The 19,631-nt window shown below is 49.1% G+C and overlaps 2 protein-coding genes across 3 annotated transcripts; one reads left to right on the forward strand and one right to left on the reverse strand.

Moving 5' to 3' along the window:
* CFAP97D1 (CFAP97 domain containing 1) lies at window positions 1-4,200 on the reverse strand. Of its 2 annotated transcripts, none has more exons than XM_025986850.1 (5): window positions 4,077-4,200; window positions 3,476-3,546; window positions 3,089-3,207; window positions 613-669; window positions 1-97 (listed from the first exon to the last, which is right to left on the reverse strand). In XM_025986850.1, exons 1-5 carry the CDS (start codon window positions 4,198-4,200, stop codon window positions 1-3), a joined length of 468 nt encoding a protein of 155 aa, XP_025842635.1. The 2 variants fall into 2 exon arrangements, with proteins under 2 accessions (XP_025842635.1, XP_025842634.1); XM_025986849.1 differs by lacking the exon at window positions 1-97 and adding an exon at window positions 1,587-1,710.
* A 1,493-nt stretch (window positions 4,201-5,693) lies between these two features.
* Window positions 5,694-17,982, forward strand: DUSP3 (dual specificity phosphatase 3). Its single transcript, XM_072747092.1, has 3 exons — window positions 5,694-5,927; window positions 8,468-8,694; window positions 14,306-17,982. Exons 1-3 carry the CDS (start codon window positions 5,803-5,805, stop codon window positions 14,509-14,511), a joined length of 558 nt encoding a protein of 185 aa, XP_072603193.1. The 5' UTR covers window positions 5,694-5,802; the 3' UTR covers window positions 14,512-17,982.
* The last annotated feature ends 1,649 nt before the right edge of the window (window positions 17,983-19,631 follow it).

Genomic DNA, 19,631 nt, shown 5'->3' on the forward strand with positions numbered 1-19,631 from the left:
CTAAGATGGAGCATTCAGCCACTTAGGAGTGTCTTGAAATTCTAAGTAGCTAAGAAATCCTAGGGCTTTCTCTCGTATCTTTTCCATGGTGAGTAACCTTGTATTCAGGGGGAAGAGAGGAAGAGAAATAGAGAAATATCAATTATACGGAGCTATTCTTTGGAAAGCCTGAGTGTCCATTTATCCTTCTCCTCGGGAACAGCACACACACACACACACACACACACACACACACACACACACAAATCTAGTCATTACTAATAATGTTAAGTAATACAAAATGCCAACACAACAGTACTTGAATAGTGACAAAGACCTGTAATGGAACTTTGGCACAACATTAAAACCATGAGACCTCCTGTTTATATCTTCCTGGAACAAATCACTTCCCCTTAGACTCACGTAAAGACTCAAAGCTGATGACAAAAGCCAGTCACTTCCTACTCGTATGGAGAGAGGAAACAGAGAGCTCTAAGTTCCCTTATATTACAGAAGGGCAAAATCCATCCCTTCAACCGGGTCCCTTGTGCTCCATCTGTACAGTTCTTAGGGCTTCAGTATCAACCATGATCACTGTATTCCCCAATAAGAAGCAGCCGTGGTAAGACATACCTAATCATCTTGGGAGAGAAGATACCTTGTCGTATTTCTGATATAGCGTCTTGAATTCTTGAAGGGAGAAAATCAGATTTATGTCAATGCCAGGGGGCTGGTGCTAAAGTCGAAGTTCTAGCTCCTAAGGCTGGCTTAGAAAAGGCTTACAGACCAAAGGCAGGGAATGGTTGGTTTGTTGTTGTTGGTTTTAAAAAACCAACAACAACAAAAAATCACAGGGGGAACCTGGGGGACTCAGTGGTTGGGCATCTGCCTTTGGCTCAGGTTGTGATCCCAGGGTCCTGGGATCGAGTCTCACATCAGGCTCCCCGCAGGGAGCCTGCTTCTCCCTCTGCCTCTCTCTGTGTCTCTCATGAATAAATAAATTTTTTAATAAAAAATAAAATAGGGCAGCCCTGGTGGCTCAGTGGTTTAGCACTGCCTTCAGCTCAGGGCGTGATCCTGGAGACCTGGGATCGAGTCCCGCGTCAGGCTCCCTACATGGAGCCTGCGTCTCCCTCTGCCTGTGTCTCTGCCTCTCTCCCTCTCTCTGTGTCTCTCATGAATAAATAAATAAAATCTTAAAAAAAATAAAATAAATGCAGAAGGCATTTTTCTTTTTTCCTTCTTGAAAGGTCATCCTAAATGAAGGGAATCAACTACACACTGAATCATGTACCCTTTCCTCCTTTTTGCTTATACATTGTCTTTTTTTTTTTTTTAATGAACTAAAGCTTGAGGGAGAATGCTACCAGATATTTTCTGAAACTGACGCATGGTGGCTTTGCTCCCAAGGAGCAAATGGGTTAGCTCCTGGATGGTTTGCTCCTGTCATTAGCTTTGTTTGCTCTGGGTGCTTTCTCTTTTACCAATTACTGCATTTTTCATGATCTCTCCCTCAGCCGCATAGGGAGGCTCTTCTGCAACTGCCTCTACTCTGAACACAGACCAACTGTGTGTGCGCAAGGAAGAGACACAGAGTAGCCACGTGCCTGCCAGTCCATCTCGGATGACCTGCGGTCATAGTGGGGTTTGCGATCACTAAGCCTCTTCAGAATGCCCTGGTTTTCCACGGTGATTCTCACTAGTTCTCGGTTCCTTGTTTCTCTGTTTAAACTGAAAAACACAAAATCCTGAGATGGTCAAAGAGTAAAATTCCCTTCTTGAAGGAACTAGTAATGTCATAAACCTGCGCTAAGTGCAGAGAACAGACTTTCTCACTGAGCCGTGAGACCCCATACATCTGTTGAACTAGACTACACTCTGGGGAGTGTGCACAACATTGGCAGGTTTATATCAGCAGTTTTCAACCCTGATGTCCACTAGAAGTTTCTACTTTATTGGTCTGGGTGCAGCTTGGGCATTGGCATTTTGTAAAAGCACCCTAGGAATTATTATGTGAAACCAGGACGGAGACTGTCTGGTTTATATGATGAGGGAAGGTCTTGCCTATGGACACATCACAAAAGGCTGGTGACAATTTTGCTTCACTTCATCTCACCTGTCAACTGTTTCAGATATATTAGGATATAGGAAAGGTATCTTGACACTCCCTCCTACACACACACACACACACACACACACACACACACATCCACCAGATTCTTTCCTGCATACACTTCTTTTGTAGCCCTGGCTATTCTCCATTATTATTTACATAAACATCTCCCCTAATAGGTCTTGAATTTTTTGATGTTAGGAAATATATATATATATATCTCTTTTCATCTTTGTATTCATAGGACTTAGCACATAGTAGTTCCTCAGGAAATATTTGAGGAACTGACTCTTAAGAATGCTGTGTCAGGGGCACCTGGGTGGCTCACTTGGTTAAGCATCTGCTTTCAGCTCAGGTCATAATCCCAGGGTCCTGGGATTAAATCCTGCAATGGGCTCTCTGCTCAGTGGGGAGCCTGCTTCTCCCTCTTCCTCTGCTCCTCCTCCACCCCACTTGTGCTCTGTCTCTCTCTCAAATAAATAAATAAATAAAATCTTTAAAAGAAAAAAAGAATGCTGTGTCAGTCCCAGCTACGGTCACCATTCTACAAAAGCATGCAGTGTTTTCTTGTGACCAACTTTGAATAGGACTTCAAAAAAGTCTCTTAGGGCAGCCCCGGTGGCCTGGTGGTTTAGCGCAGCCTTCAGTCCAGGGTGTGATCCTGGAGACCCAGGATCGAGTCCCACATCGGGTTCCCTGCATGGAGCCTGCTTCTCCCTCTGCCTGTGTCTCTGCCTCTCTCTCTGTGTCTCTCATGAATAAATAAAATCTTTAAAAAAAAAGTCTCTTAGATGCAATAAAAGTTAGCCCTTTATCACCAGAGAAAGATCTCCGTTTTAGATAGTTTTCATTCTCCTTAACCCAGTCTCTTTGGCTACCCATCGAGATACCATCTCTCAAGTACACCTCCTGCTCAGGAGATCCTTGCACTAAAACCCAACAAGGGAAAAGTCAATTTTGACTTTCCAAAAATGAAAAGATGAGAAATAATGCTACCTCTTGGAAAAATATTCGTTCCAGCAATCCACCTTGGCAGGGCCACGATGGGCATTGGCGATTTTCTGACACAGTTGCTTGTTTTCGTATTCGATTTTGTCGATCCGCTTTTGTTCACCCTGGTAAGAAACCACACTCCACCACGGTGACATTGTCCAACACCCAAATGCTCAGCATCACCCTTCTCCAGGATGGTGGGAAAGGGGGAAATCGTGGGCCACAGTGGAGACTGGGAGCAGAGTGTAGGAACGGGTGTGGTGTGCAAGGGGTAGAGCATCTGAATAAGTCTCTGGAATGGTGGGTGTTTATAAGGCTCTGGGAACCTGACTTCCTCAGGACATAGACAGAAATCAATAAAGTACATCTGCAGATGGCAACAACACGTACCTGTAGTTTGCTCAGTTTTAAAATGTGATGTGTGTGCGCTGCTGGCGGTTTGGTATCAACAGCTGGTTTCACTAGAGAAGGATAAGAGAGATCTATGTTACCATACAGAAGTCCTCTTAGCTGCCTCAAAAAGCCTGCTCACGTCCTAGACAACCGCCCTTACTCATTAATGTGATGATTTTGAATTGACCTTTCCCCAGTTCAGGAATTTTAGGTTAGCTACATTTCCCAAACTGGCATCTTTGAAGAGTTTTTAGTACAAATAACAGAAGGTGAGGGCCAGAATGGGTAAAACAGACACATGAAAGAGTCTTTCCCATCCTTTCCCAATGCAACTAGCCTGTTGGGAGCTGGAGTTCCACTCCCTCTCTAGCTGACTTTGGTTTTAAAGAGTTTGAGTGGGCATTTCCATCCACTGAACTCCTGGTGGAAGGTAAATTTTGTCACTGACGCCGATGGTCTTCTTGACCTGACCCAACCCAACCCAGCAGATAAGACCAACCATCACAAAGTCATACTATGCTGGTTTACTGTCAATATCTGTAAGGTGGACCCTTCCAGAACCCCTAATCGTGGTGTCTCGCCCCAACTGCCCACATACCTATTTGTATTCTATTCTTGTGAAATATGTAGTGGCCAAAGTCCAGTTTCTTCCTGAAGGTTGTGCTCTGTCTGTGATTAGAGACAATTACAGGGTAGGCTAGATAATCCAGGGAATTGTTCATCTTCTCTTCCTAGTCTCATTTAAGAAATGAGGCACCCAGGCTCCTCTGTGAGGTACTTAGCGGTCCCCATGACAGGTTGTCATAGTTACCCTGTTATGACATCAGGGACAGGTCCTGGGGAAGGAAGAGGAGAAGCAGAGCATGCCTGACGATCCCCGGGCTTCTGTTTGAAAGCTAACACAGGTCCACGTCAAGATGAAGGGCAAGACTCAGAATCTCTCCCACCTGCCTGGCACGTGGATGCCACCAACACCAGTGGGAAAAGGTGTGATGTGCTGGGAGGGGTGAGAAGACACCAGGTGGGGGTTAGGGGGTGGGGATGGAGAAGTCTAGCCTTCGTTACATACCTTCAACTACAAGCTAAGTAGTCTCCACTACAATGGATCTTGTGGAGGTGTGAGATCACGAGCTTTTGGGGGGAGGTGAAAGATGACCTTTAATGATAATCTCATCCAATTTCTTCATTTTGCAGATGAGGAAACTGAGGTCCAAAGTAACAGCCTGTTCTGCTGCTCAAGAAGCAAGTTAGTAGCAGGGCTGGGCTCAGGGTGGGGAGAGGGGTTGGTTCCTGAATTCCTAGGACATTTGCTTTTTTCGAGGGGTGGGGTAAACAGCCATGGGCAGTAGGGGAGGACAGAGACTGTCTTCTGCCTTTAGTGGGATTTCAGCAAGTGAGGAGTTGCCAACACTGATGTGGCTCATGGTGGGCTGGCAGTTAGTTGCTCCTGGAAGGGCTGCAAAGGAACCTGATTCCGCTCCACCCTAGTACAGGCGTAGTAGCACCTAGTGGGTGCTCATCACATTGGCTGATGTAGAGGGAGGGCACCAACTGAGTCCTCACTGTACAGTGCTGGGCGCTCTCCTTGAGTGTCACATTAAATCTTTCAAACAACCCTAGGAGTTAGGTACTAGTGTTCTCATTTCTTACCCCCCAGCCGCCTCAGAGAGGTTAAGTAATCCTCCAGGGTCAATGCCACGCTGGCTGCACAGAGCCCAAGCTTTGAAGCACGCTGCTGGCTCTCAATAAATACTGGAAGAAATGTACCTCAGAGTTGGGCTTCTCAAACTTTAACCTTTGTAAGGATCGCGGGGCGGGGGAGGGGGGGCTGTAAAATGCACATTCTCGTTGGGCAGGGCTGGGGCGGAGGTTTCGCATTTCTGACAAGCACCCGGGTGATGTCAGTGCCGCTGGTCCGCAGCAGGCAAGAGTCAGGGCTCCCAGGCGGAATCCGGGTGTCCCGGTAATCCTGGAAGAGCCAGGCGACACCTGTGTGCGCCCCGGTCGGTGGGAACGTTGATCGCGCCCTGCGTTTAGTCCAATGTTACTGCACTTCCCCGTTTGTAACGATGCAGAAAAGGCCCCAGCTTGGGGGCTTCCGAGGATCCCCCGAAACTCGCGGGGCGGGGCAGGCCCAGGGCGGCCGCGCGCCTTCCCGCCGGGAGCCGAGCGCGCGGGCGGCCCGCGCTCCGCCTTTTCCCGCGCCCGGCGGGCCCGCCTCCGGGGCGGGACGGGGCGGTCCCCGCTCGGAGCCCCCGCCCAGCTGACCCGGCGGCTCTCCCCTCGCAGGCTGCTGCCCCGGCGTGCAGGGCCCGGCCGCCGCCATGTCGGGCCCGTTCGAGCTCTCGGTGCAGGACCTCAACGACCTGCTGTCGGACGGCAGCGGCTGCTACAGCCTGCCGAGCCAGCCTTGCAACGAGGTCACCCCCAGGATCTACGTGGGCAACGCGTGAGTCGCCGCTGGGGCGCCCCGCCCACCCGAAAGCCGGGGTCGGGGCGTTGCGGGCGCTGGGGGGGGGGGGGGGGTGCGGGGCGTGGCCGCCCTCCGGGAGCCCCGCGGGGGCCGGGCAGGGGCTGGAGTCGCCGCCCGCCCCCGCGCAGTGGGGCGGAGGGGCTAGACCCCGCCCCGGCCCCGCGCGTCCTCCCGCTCGCCGGGGGCCCGGATCCCCGGGCGTCCGGCCCGAAGCCGCCAGCCGCTAGGGGCTTGGCCTTGGGCGGGGTCGGGCTACCGGGATCACTTAACAGGTGGCCCTCTGTCACCCGGCCGGTCTCCAGCCCGCACGTCATGTGACATCTGCCTGGTTCTGCAGTGAGGTCACCGCGGAATGTCTGCCTTCGCTGCCATGGCAACTGGCTGACGTCACAGATCGGGCGTGGAACTTTCCCGGCTGGGCAGGCGAGATCAAGGAATCGAAATACTCCCAATGAGGGATCCGGAGAGCTGGGCTGGTGTTTCCTTGCTCCCTCCCCTGCCTTCCAGATAGGGTTTGATTTACCAACGCCCTAAGTTCCATGGGCCAGGGTCTGCGTTAGAAACCCAGAACTAACTCCCTTCTCCCCTTTTACCCAGGAGGAAATGGTGGCCCAGGGTGGTTGAGGGACTGTGAGGACAGAGACAATGCCTTGTTCATTCTGTATCCCCTGTCCTGTACTAGGACCTGCTGCTTACCCTGCTAAGGGCTGCCACAAAAATGAGGGTCATCGCGGGGCAATAAGGGGTCCTAAGGCAGGTCCTGCCTTCGTGGGGACTGTCTCATCCATTCCATCCATTCATTCACCGTATTGAGCACCTACTGTGTGTCCGGCATTTACAGTGCACATTCATAGTGATAGTAGTGGTAACGGTAAATTTGTTGAACGCTGAATTAGAAATAGAGAAGGGAGCTGAATGAAAATTCACCTTCAGAGTTATTTGCTTTTTTAATCAACCACTGTTTAACAACCATGTGCAGTGTCATGAGCAGGAACAGCTGAAACAGTCCCAGGGCCTTAGCCGAAGTGCTCCGTAATTGCAAAGTTCAGAGGATAGTGCTCTGTCCAGCCACCCCAGCAGCAAGTGGCCTTGGTGCCTTGGAGAACCTGCTGTCTGGGGCAGTTTGGCACATTCAGCTGCCCCTACTTCCCAAGTGGAAACCGAGGCGGTGGATGTCTGGTGGTAGCCAGGGTGGAAAGTGCCGGTGGCCACTGTAGAGAAACACATCCCCAGCCCAATTAGTGAATCTGGCTTTGACTTGGCCAGGGGTGTGGGGGGTACTCCTGCACATAGGGAGCCCCTGAACCAAATCAGGGCTCATAGGGCCTGGAGAGGAGTCTGTATGAGCCTCATTTTCTAGATCTCAGGATCTGCAGGCAGAGTGAGGGGAAGACAGAGCAGGGCTGGTATCAGGTCTTCTCCTTGCTCTGCCCCAAGCATCCCATGTGAGCCTCAGCACTGTCCTTCCACTGTCCTGGAAGCTTAAGCCCAGGCCTGGCTTCCTTGCAGGCTGCTGTGACAGGCAAACAAGATCCTGTCGGAGAAGGCATTTTGTAAAGTATAAACTGTTGTCTGAATTGGGATGTTGTTGGGAGATGAAATAAAGGAGCCCTTTGACTATTCAGATCAAATGTTTTATAACCCCCAGAGTTCTGTTGGCGCCACTTGGTCCCCAAGTGCTTACTCACCCAGGGGAGCTTCAGAAATGTGGCTAGTGGTCTGTGGTGGAAAGGGCCCCTCTGGGGGACTGGAGGGGCCGCCACACTTTATAGTCCAAGGAAGGAGGCTGCCTAAGATGTGTTGATTTCATTCTTTCTCACTGATTCACCCCATAGTCATTCAGCACCAGTAGCCGGGTGCAATAGCAAGTGCTGGGCAGACAGACCTGGTTACTCCCTCAAAAGTTCACAGCCTACCCATCAGAACAAATAATCACAATCAGGCATTAGAAGAGCACTGACTATGGTGTCAAGCTCTGTCTGTAGGCTAGATCATTTAATCCTTCTGCCCATGGGGTAGGTATTGTTGTTAACCTCATTTGACAGATAGGGAAACTGAGTCACCAAAAGGTTAAGTGGCTTGCTTAAGGTTATCTGGCTGGCAAGTCTCAGGGTTCGACTCAGACCCAGGCAGTCTGACTTTAGAGCCCGTTTTGAGCCAGTAGGCTGTACCACCACCACAGTATAGGGAACATGATGCCAGATGGAATGGAGGGGGCGGTCAGGGCATACTGATGGAAAATGAGAGGGTGTGTGACCATGGAGAAGCTCAAGAAGGGCATTCCAGAGAGAGGGAACAGCATGGGGCTGAAACCACCCCGGCTATTTGGGGAAGCTGCTGGTAATTAGATATGGCTGGAGTAAGGGAGGTGGGTCACGAGATGAGGGGAAGCTGGCAGGGGCCAAGCGTGGAGGCTTCCTCGCTTTGCCAGGAGACTTAGAATCTTCTCCATCTTCCTCCCTCTGGGGCTGCCAGGTGGTCAGGTAATCATCCCCCTGCTCCTGTCTCCTGTCCAGGTCTGTGGCTCAAGACATCCCCAAGCTGCAGAAACTAGGCATCACCCATGTTCTGAATGCTGCTGAGGGCAGGTCCTTCATGCACGTCAACACCAATGCCAACTTCTACAAGGACTCCGGCATTACCTACCTGGGCATCAAGGCCAATGACACGCAGGAGTTCAACCTCAGCGCCTACTTTGAAAGGGCTGCAGACTTCATCGACCAGGCCCTGGCTCAAAAGAATGGTAAGGCACATGTGGCCCAGGAAACAGTGCAAGGCAGCTCTGACTGGATTTTTTTCTAGAAAACAGGCCCACAACTGCCTTCCTCTTGGAAAACCTATCAAGTGGCCACATGTTACACAAGATGTATAAATGTTTCTCACCATGGCAGCCCCGGGGTCCTTGGGTTTGAGTGGACTTTGCCTGAGAGTTCCTTTCTAGCCACTCCCCGCCATGCCCTCAGTTCAAATAGCTTCAGTAATAATGATTTTATCTTCCATGATAAGTCCTGAGGTGAGGGAGCTCTGGGGCTGGTTGATTCAGCAGCTTGGTGGCGACATCAGGAAGAGGTGCTTCCCTTCTCTCTTGCAGGCCACCCTCAGGGTTCTCCCCTCATGGTCCCAAGATGGCGGTGGTAGACCTAGTCACCACATCCTAGCAGAACAAAGCATAGCAAAAGACCAGGCAGCCATCTCTTCCTTGTGTTTCTTCCCTTTTTTTAATGAGCAAGTAAAAGGGTGCCTGGGTGGCTCAGTTGGTTGAGGGTCTGCCATCAGCTCAGGTCATGATCTCAGGTTCCTGGATTGAGCCCTATATGGAGCTCTCTGCTCAGTGGGGAGTCTGTATCTCCCTCTTCTCTGTTCCTCTGCCTGGCTCGTGCTCGGTTTTTCTCTCTCTCAAATAAATAAATAAAAATAAAGAAGGTAGAAGGGTGCTCAGAAACCCTTCAGTGGGGTTCCCCTCACATCTCACTGGCTGAATTGGCTTACATGAACGCCTGGCCAGGGAAACAGGGCAGCCATGACTGGCTTAGGCTGGTGCTTAGCAAGCTGTGGCCCACAGGCCACATCTTCCAGCCACTTTCTAAATGCTTCCTGCAGCACCCAAATCTAAGACTGAGCAGAACTGCTGAGTTGCTGGCAGGCAGGGAGGCAGGGTTTCTTCCTGGGGGAAACCCTAGAAGGCAGAGGGCAAATGTCAGTTGAGCAGGCTGGGCCACTTGCCCTTTTCCCTTTTAGCTTGTTTCTCTCAGCGCCTGCCTTTACCTTCAAGCTTCCTCCCCCCGGCCTCTTCCTCCCTCACCACGGCCTTCTCAGGGGAAGTGAGCCCCATGAAGGTATGATCAGCCTTGATCCCCTGATTCTAGCCTGTCTCTGCTTCTTGTGCCCAACAGCCTCCCCCTGGAATGATTTCCAGTGAACAATGTGTACTAGATGCTGGTTATCGCATATCTGGGGCTCAGGAGGGAAGTTTTATTGCCCGGGGAATCTGCAGACTTTATTGTCAGGCCCTTTGTGGTCCTTCATGATCTTGTGTGTGTCACCCCCTCCATTCCGGCTGTATTGGGTTCCTGTGTTGATGGGAACGAGGGGCCCAGTTAAGAGGATGGATTTTGCTCTTCTTGTATGTGGGTTGGTCATCCGCTTAAGGAACTTAGAGCTTCCTGACTTTGTTGCCTCTCTCCATACAACTGGGAACATACCTTGGCTTTTTGTGACCTCTCGCCTCAGCAAGAGGCAGCTTGGGCTGAGTTGTCAGTCTGGAAAGTTCTCTCTGCCTCTCCCTATCTTGCCCCCTGGCAAATTCCACCTTGTGCTTTAACCCTGGGCATAGTGTTCTCTCTTCCATGAAGCCTGCCCTCAGTTGGGTCCACTGTGTCCCCTTCTGTCTCCTCAGCACCTGATGCAGCATTGGGCACATAGGAGACATGCTGCAAATAATTACTGAGTGAGTGACAAAAATGAATTCCATGGGCTCTAATGCCAAGTGTACATGCTTCTAGGATTGACTGGGTAAGCGAGTCAACAGAAACACACTGGCCTCCTGCAGTGTGCGAGGCTCAGGAGAGCCAGATGCCCATCACTTTGGAGAAGGGGAAACAGCCAGGAGTGCTCAGAGGAGAAAGCAGTCACTTCCAGCCAGGAAGGTCAAGGGACACTTTTATGGGGGACATGGCATCTGAGTGGGCCCTGGAAGGATGGGAGTCAAACTTTCCTCTTCCCCATTGGCTCTTTGAGCCCTGGACTGCTAAATATGTTCAGGTGGTGAGGCAGGGAAAGCCCCACTTTGCATACTTTCAGTATACTGGCTAGAGAGGGAATGGGCAGGAAAGTGGAGGGCTCCCCCTTCCTGCTTGGAAGGCACGGGGAAAGAGAGTCATGTTTTGGGGCCAGGGTGATGGGAACACAAGAGACTTTGGGCTAGCAGATTTCCTCCAGGATAATGGCAGTATTTAGGCATTGGTGGATAATCATCCACTTGGCTAGTCAGCAAATATTTATTGAGCACCAAGTGCATACTAGAGGTTGTAGGGTATCCTAAAATCAATACCACACTGTCCTTACCCTTAAGGCACACACAGTCTAGCAGAGGAGGGTAGATCTGTGCATGGCCAACAGTGCCACAGAGCCAGACCTGCTGTAGTAGAAGATATTGGGCACCACCAGAGGACTTCTGATGTTGGCTAGGAGTTATTTATTGAGCACTTACATATGCCAAGCATTAGCCTAAGGGCTTTATGTGACGTTTCCTTCAATCCCCCAACAACACTGTGCAATGGATACTATTAACACAGATGATGAATCGAGGCATAGGTGGGTTAGGTGGGTCTTAGGGTTCATAACCAGTAAATTGGCCAGGAAGGAAAAGAACCAATAGAATAAACAGATATTTTAAGGAATTGTCTTATACAATTGTAGGATCTGGCAAATCTGAAATCTGTGGGGTAGAGTGGTAGGCTGGAAACTCGGGCAGGGCTTCTTGATTACAGCCTTGAGGCAGAATTTCTCTTTCTCCAGTGAACCTCACATTTTGCTCTTAAGACTGATTGGATGAGGCCTAAACACATTATCAAGGGTGATCTCCTTTACTAAAAGTCAACTGATAGTCAGTGTTAATTACATTCACAAAATACCTTGTAGACTAGTGTTTGACCAAGGAGCTGAGCATCATAGACAAGCCAGGTTGACAAATGGAACCATCAGAACCAGTAAGTTAAAATTTAAACCCACATTCATAGGACTTCAAAGATTTTTTTTTTTTAAGATTTATTTTCTGGGGCACCTGCATGGCTTAGTCAGTTGAGCATTCCACTCTTGGTTTTGGCTCAGGTCATAATCTTAGGTTTGGGAAATCGAACCCTGCCTCAGTCTCTGCACTCAGCAAGGAGTCTGCTTTCCCTCTCCCTCTGCCTCTGCTACCACTCCCCACCCCACCTCCTAACCACCACCCTTCTCCGGCATCTGCATGGTCTCTCTCTCTTTCTCAAAAAAAAAAAAAAAAAATTTATTTGAGAGAGTGTGTGCACATGTGCACATGAGTGAGGGAGGGGGAGGGGGAAAGGGGAGGCTTGGTACAGGGCTCCATCTCAGGACTCTCAGACCATGACATGAACCAAAATCAAGAGTCAGAGGCTTAACCGACTGAGCCACCCAGATGCCCCACAGATTTTGGTTCTAAATCCCTATGCTGAAAAAGGAAATATTTGAACTGGGGTTTTAAGGGATGACAGGAATTTGCCAGGTGGCCGAGAGAGACTTTGTTTCCTATAGAGGAAATGACTTGTGGAAAGGCACAGGGGTAGGGAAAAGCATGGGAACGTATGGAGGCCTTGGGTACTTGGCCTTGTAAGCCACACCTTGGAGACAAGAAGCCCTGCGAATGGTGATAGGTTTTATTTGAATATAGAAAGCCCCTTCCTGCTGCTAGGTAGAGGGTGAATTGGTGGTGATGAGGGTAGATCAAGAGCTCAGTTTGGAGATGTGAAGAGGGTGGAGGTGAGGGTGATGAGGACCTGAACTAACACTCTGTGGCCTGAGTGGGTGGTGGCAGAGAGAAGCCGAGGCTTGGGGCTCTTGGGGACCCCTGGTGGAAATGAAATGTGCTGGGACTTGTTGATGCTCTCTTTCACCAAATGCTGGGGATGCAGCAGGGAGCAAAACAGACAATTCTGCCTTGTGGAGCTTTTCCATCTCAGGGGAAGCTGACAGCAAACAAGTGAAGATTTCTGGCCTGGGGCAGGGGGGCGAAAGCAGGGAGTCAGGGATGAGAGAGGAGAAGGGCTGGGAGTGGGTTTGAGGCTTTAGAGAGGCTGAGTGGGAGAGCAAACACCTGGGGAGAGAGGTTTGCAAGCTGAGAAGCCAGCTGGCTGGTGGAGGGATGGAGGGAGAGAGGAGACAGTGTAGGGGCGGGGGGCGGGGGGTGCAGATTTTGTAGAGCCTCGCGGGCCATTTGGGGAGCCGTGAGCAGGTGTTTGTATTTACATGTTTTGATATTTTTATCCTCCTGTTTGTATTTGACATGCACGTTCCTTTTACTTTTTAAACCACTTTGTTGAGTTATAATTGACATTCAGCACATTTGAACATCACACATTTAAAGCCTGCAGTTTGACATTTTGACTTCTGTGTATACCTGTGAAACCAGGACCACAAACGAGAGTGTGAGCACACCCGTCTCGCCCCAGGCGCCTCTGTGGCCTCTCCCTTCCGCTCCTTCTGCCTCCCATTTCTAAGCAACTGCCGCTCTGTTTTCTGTCACCAGACGCGAGTGTACATTTTGTGGACTTTTGTGTAAATGGAATTACACAGTGGGTGTGCTTTCTTGGCCTGGCCTCTGCCGGTGTCATCGCTGTGAGTTCCATCTTGGTCACTACATGTGTCCATAGCTCATTCCTGTTTAATGCTGACGAACCTTCCAGTGTATGGATGTGTCCCAGTTTGTGTGTTCACCTACTGGTGAACATTTGGATTATTTCTGTTTCCTTTTTTTTTCTTTTTTTTTTTTACTTTATTTAATTATTTGATAGAGTCAGTGGGGAGCATGAGCCAGGGGAGGAGCAAAGGGAGAAGCAGACTCCCCACTGAGCAGGGAGCCTGACACCAGGCTTGATCCCAGGACCCCAGGATCATGACCTGAGCTGAAGACAGATGCTTAATGGACCGAGCCACTGTATGTTTTGCTTTTGATTGAAATATAAAATTCACATGGAGAAATGCTGGTATCACAAGTGTGCAGATCAGTGTGTTGCACACACTCATATCTGCCCTCAGATCAAGAAATAGATCTTCTCCCCCAGGACTCTAGAAACCCCTAGTGTGTTCCCTCCCTATTTCACTGTTACTACCACCGAGACTTCTGTTAGCGCAGAGCAGTTCTGCTTGCCCTCCTATTCCATGAACTCACAAATGTCCTATGTGTGTGTCTCCTCCGTGTTCTAAGTGTAAGTCGTACACTGTTTATCGGTCCTGCCATTGAAGGGCCTCTGGGAGCTGCCAGCTGGGGCCACTAGGAACAGTGCTGCCCTATGAATATTCTGGTGCGTGTCTTTGGTGGACATACGTGCACCTCCCTGCTGGGCCCTGGGGGTTGCATGTGTCAACCTGAGTACGTACTGCCCTGTGGTTCGCCAGAGCCATGTGCTCACGTACACTGCCCCCTGCACAGCCACAGATAGAAGAAGTCCTGCTGCTCCACATCCTCGCTGATGCTTTGTGTTTTCCGTCTTCTCCATCCGGGCGGGTACACAATGGCCTCTTGTACTTTTCATTTGCGCTTCCCCCGGAAGAGTTCTGACTCGAGTCGGGCTGTGTTGGGATGGCCCCAGCTCACGCTCCCTCGTCCCTGTCTCTTTCAGGCCGGGTCCTTGTCCACTGCCGGGAAGGTTACAGCCGCTCCCCAACCCTAGTTATCGCGTACCTCATGATGCGTCAGAAGATGGATGTCAAGTCTGCCCTGAGCATCGTGAGGCAGAACCGTGAGATCGGCCCCAACGATGGTTTCCTGGCCCAGCTATGCCAGCTCAATGACAAACTAGTCAAGGAGGGGAAATTGAAACTCTAGGGCACTCCCGCTGCCTCTTCTCTAGCGGCAGACAGGGGAGGCCCTGGTCGAGGTGTCCCAAGCCGCCATGTTTAGGAAACACAGTGTACCCTGCTCCCAGCATCACCAGGCACTTGCCCACAAGTCTGTCCCAACACAGCCCTGGGCCACTTCCCCCCTGGGGAGCGTATAAAGAAGCTTGCTAAGGAAGGCATTTTGCTCTCCGGTGTGTCCCGGGCTTACAGTTTCTGATGTCTTCTCCCTGAGGTGGGGGCACGGAGGGGGAAGACCTGTGACATACCTGCTCCTCCTGGATGACCCAAGGCAGGAGGTCTGTGGAAGGATAAGGCTCGAGATGCCCAGTGGGGCCCCTCCTGATGTCCGTGGCCCCCCTGCCTCCCTCTCTGGCTCCCTACGCCCCACCCTGGGGTCCCCTCCTGAGTGGGGACCTCAGCACCTCGAGCCCTGTAAGGGAACTATGCAAATGCAGGCCCCTCTCTCCCCTCCATGCCTGTCTCCCCCGGCTCCTCCCTGCTGCCCACACTTTGCTCATAGGCAGAGGCGCATTGTGAGGTCTGAAGCTGGTCCCCCGGCCAGCAGTTGTTAGTGGGTGGAAATTCCCATGAAGAGACTGCATCTTAAGTATTTCAGTAGGATTAAAGAGACCCAAACAAAGAGGCCGTCAGGTGGGCAGACATTCCCCTGGAGGACTCCTGTAAGTCCATAGGTTTGTTAAAATGTGAACCTATGGAAGGCTTGCGTTCAGAATTCGCTGCTTTGGAATATTTCCCCTGGACTGCTCTCAGAAGAGCGATGCCTCAGGCGTGGTTTTATTTTATTTTATTTTTTTAGAAAACAGGGTGTTGAAGTTCCAGCCTATTTAAAAACCCCACCATTTGAAGAATTGCAAAGGTTTTGTCCTGAATTATAGCATTGGTGAGCTCAAGCCACTCGTGCTAACTGCTTTTTGTCTCCGTTGCTATTTCAAGGACAGAAGGAGGGAGTTAGCCAATTCCAATGTGGGTGTGTGGGTGTGTAGGGGGGTGTGTGTCTCAGAAGCACAGCCAGAGGATGGAGGAGCAGGCTCTCACCCCACCCACTTAGAGGTAGTGCTTTTGGCTCTGCCGTGCCAGGAAAGATCTGGGAGCCCTGGGAGCAAAAATGACTCAGCCAGGCAGAAATGAAACACGGTGGAGCATCCGAATGGAGACTTGGCTGGTGGCAGAGCAAAGAAACCGGAACAACCCTTTTTAGGACTTTTAAAAGGATGATGTCAGAATGCACTAGCACTCACGCTCACACGTGCACGCATATTTGTCAGAAAGTAGTTTTGATTCAAACCCAGTCATATTAGGACTTTAGATGATTGTCACCATGGAAAGTGATGCATTCCTATCATCTTCAGGTTCCCTGACGGAGAGGTAGTCCTCAGCCATACCCCCAGCTCTTAGCACGCAGAGGTCTAAAAAAGTTTCCAGAATAAAACACTTCTTTTGAGCACCAGATATTTGCAGGGTGGTGTTCTGGTGGGTGTATCAAGCTCCCATAAACCCGAATTTGTGGTAGGATCACTTGCAAGGATTTGCAAAAGGGATCTTACCAGAAGCGAAAAGCCAAGGACTTCTGTTAAGTATGTAAAATTCACTTTTAAATTTAAATTCAGGCAGTATTAACCTGTTGAGGTGGGGATTGTGCCTTTTTCAGAGTTGACCAGGGGCTTCCGGCTAGACAGGGGGAAGCAGGGTGCCGCAGGGCCTCCCTCCGAGGTGTAATAGCCTCTCTTGCCGCAGGGCCAGCAGTGCACAGCCTGGACATTCTCCTGCCTCTGTGACCACAGCCACCCCGAACAAACTAGGATCTGTCGTCTCTTCCAGATACCGGACTGCCCACATACACCCCCCTCAATGAAATGGCCATCCTCTGACCTGTGTACCTCACTTCACAGTTCCCAGAGAACTGTCCCACTCACACTCACTTGATCCTTTCAGTAACCCTATCAAGTTGGTAGAGCTTATTCATGTATTGTTACCTTTTAAGAAAAAGAAACTAGGGTTCCAACTGGTTGAAGGCATGGTGCCTGGGCTGTCCCAGCTCCAAGTTTGCTGCTCCTTGAAGTTGAATTCCTTGTCCCATACTACTCTCCTCAAGAAAGGAGGCCCCTGGGAGTGTCCAGGTGCACTGCACATGCCCTTGACCCAGCCCGTGTGCACAAAAGCCAGATAGCTTTGTGGATGGAGTACAACCAGCCAGGCTGTGGTGAGTAGGAAGGTGACACAAACAAAAGGAAGTCAAAGTGTGGGTCTCCGATTCAGTTAGAACATGTGGCTCTTCCTCCAGGAAACATCCCTAAGTTGGAGCTTTCTGTTCTACTCCTGGAAGAGCCCTAGGGCTAGGGCTAGGGCTCCCCCTCCCACACTTAGGCAGTGGTCACCCCCCAGGATAGCTGCCACAGCTACTTAGACTAGTTAACCAGGACCTCTTGAAGTCCTTTTTGTGGGGGCAAGAGGGAGGAAAGGCACTTGGGAGAATTACTGCCTTTACTTTGGGACTACTTTTATGCTGATAACTTGGGATTTCTTGGTAGTCTTTGGTCCCAGAAACCCTGTATTTACTTCATGAGATTTAGCTCCTAATTTTTGAGTAAAATAAAATTCTATTGTAAGAGCCAGCACATGCCCAGCTGCGAGTGGAAGCTGTCTCTGGACAGCTTTCTACCCCCTGGGAGGTGATGGAATAGGAACTCAGGGTGCCCTTGCCCTCTCCCCTGACCTGATCCCTTTCGTTGACTAGCAGACCCCCACTTAGGTGAAATTAGAGCACCAAATGGTTTTCTTCTCAAATCTAAAGCAGTACACTTTCCACAGGCTGGTCTGTTTCCCCGCCACTCTGAGTGATCTGGAGAGCAGAGATCACCATGTGTCAAACAAGGGGACTCCTCTAGAAGACCTCTAAGGTCCCTTTGGCTCTGTAGGGTTCTCTGGAGAATCCCCACCTGGAGTTTACCACCACCTGGAAATCATAGGGTATGTAATATGATGACCAGCAGGTGGCACTGTGTTCCACCCGTGGTGATGGTTTGAAAGGGAATGTTGGTGCCTTTTGTGTCACAAGTTAATGTTAAGATGCTAATGTTTTAATCAAAATAAGCACTGATCTTAAAATAGGAAGATAGGAGCTTTCCTCTCGGGAGATTTTGTCATAAGACCGGTGTCAGGACCCGCTGAAGAGCCAACAGTACTGGTCTCACCAAGTCAAGATTTTATCCTGCTTGGAAATAAGCCCCTCTCCATTTGAGAGAGCAGAGTGGTTGAAAGCTTAACTTATCTCCTGTCAGCTTTCAGGGCAATTTGATTGTGAAAGCATTGAGTTTTCTGGATAGAAAAGCGGAAGGTATTAAATTGGTTTTAAAGGAAAGTAAGTTTAATGTCTGTTGTATCACAAATCAGTGTTAAAACACTAACTGTAACCAAAATAAATGTCTTACATTACATAGAAGTGGCCTTTTTTGTCCTTCTTGTCACAGCTGATTTTCTTTTATGCTCTTATGTTTGCTTTTTTCTAACTTTTAAAAATAGCGTCATCTAAAAATTAGCCCTCCCGAACACGTTCTCAGTTCCATGATGATTATATTTACACGGTAGATGTTGATTAAACATCTTGCCAGTACCAGAAATTTCCCATGACAAGAATAATCTTTTTATTTATTTAATTTCTAAAAAAAAAAAATTGCAGCTTTTTTGAGGGATAATTGACTGAAATATTCTTGAATAGAGAGCCCCATCCTGTTGAGGGAAGTAGATTTATATTCCTAAGAAAGGAGATACTGGGGATGACAGTCTCATGGTGGCCTCACATGAAGCTGATTAGGTTGCATTTTGAGTTTGAATGATCCTGCAAACCGGCAGCCCCCAAACCTAGCCCTGCCCTCAGATGTCTTAAACTCCATTATTATTAGCATTTATCTCCCTTATAATAAGCATTGGTTTTTTTTCTCTGAATAAAAAAACTCAGAGTTCGGTCCCTTTTCTCCCTGACAGGAAAAAAAAAACAAAAACAAAAACAAAAAAAAACAAAACCTCTTTCTTGGGCACCTGGGTGGCTCAGTCCATTAAATGTCTGCCTTAAGCATCTGCCTTCAGTTCAGGTTATGACCTCCAGGCCCTGGGATCAAGTCCCACATTGGGATCCCAGAGGGAGAGGGAGAAGCAGACTCTCCTGAGCAGGGAGCCCGACGTGGGGCTCAATCCCTGGACCCTGAGATCATGACCAGAAACAAAGGCAAATGCTGAGCCATCTGAGCCACCCAGGCACCCCTAAATAAAATCTTTAAAACAAAAGAAAACAAACCCTCTTCTCCAGTTCCCCATAGCAGAGGCAACTAGTCTAACTCGTTATTTGTCAAACCTCTTTGGCAATATAATCTTTATATATTTGCATAGAATTTTGAGGCAGAACACTAACATATGAAACTGGTAAAAGTGTTTTTAAATGTAATTTTAAAAACCTTTTAATTAAGAAGGTAAATATATATATATATACATATATATATATATATATATATATATGTATATATATATATATATATTCAAACAATACAAAAGGCTTACCACAAAAGGTAAGTCTCCTACCCCAGACTTTTAATCCCTCTTTTCAGAGGAAGCCACTATTAACAGGTATATCCTTCAAGAAAAATTGCATGAATATGTAAGTACACATAAATATATGTGTGTGTATAGAGATATCCATGGAAAATGTTCTGCACTTTGCTTTTTTGTTTAATAAACATTTGTTTCTTACAGCACCATTCGTTTAACTAGCTACCTATCATTCCATCGTGTATGGTGTACTGATTTCTGTATACTCTAATTTTAAAGGTCCAGGCTGCTTTAATAAAGAACACAATGTTGAAATAAGACTTATGAATAACAGTTGCAGTTTATCTGCTTTGTATCCTGTTAATTTCTGTTGTCTGTTACTGTGGCACAGTATCAAGCACATCCCAATATTCAAAGCTAAGGGGGATTGATCTGTGCTTGCTTGTATAATTTTATGGGGGTGGGAGTAGGAGCTGCCTGGCTGGCTCAAATCAGAGTGAACAACTCTTGATCTCTGGGTCATGAGTCTGAGCCGCACACTGGGTG

This window comes from Vulpes vulpes, chromosome 2 (genome assembly GCF_048418805.1).
Source record: "Vulpes vulpes isolate BD-2025 chromosome 2, VulVul3, whole genome shotgun sequence".
Lineage (NCBI taxonomy): Eukaryota > Metazoa > Chordata > Mammalia > Carnivora > Canidae > Vulpes > Vulpes vulpes.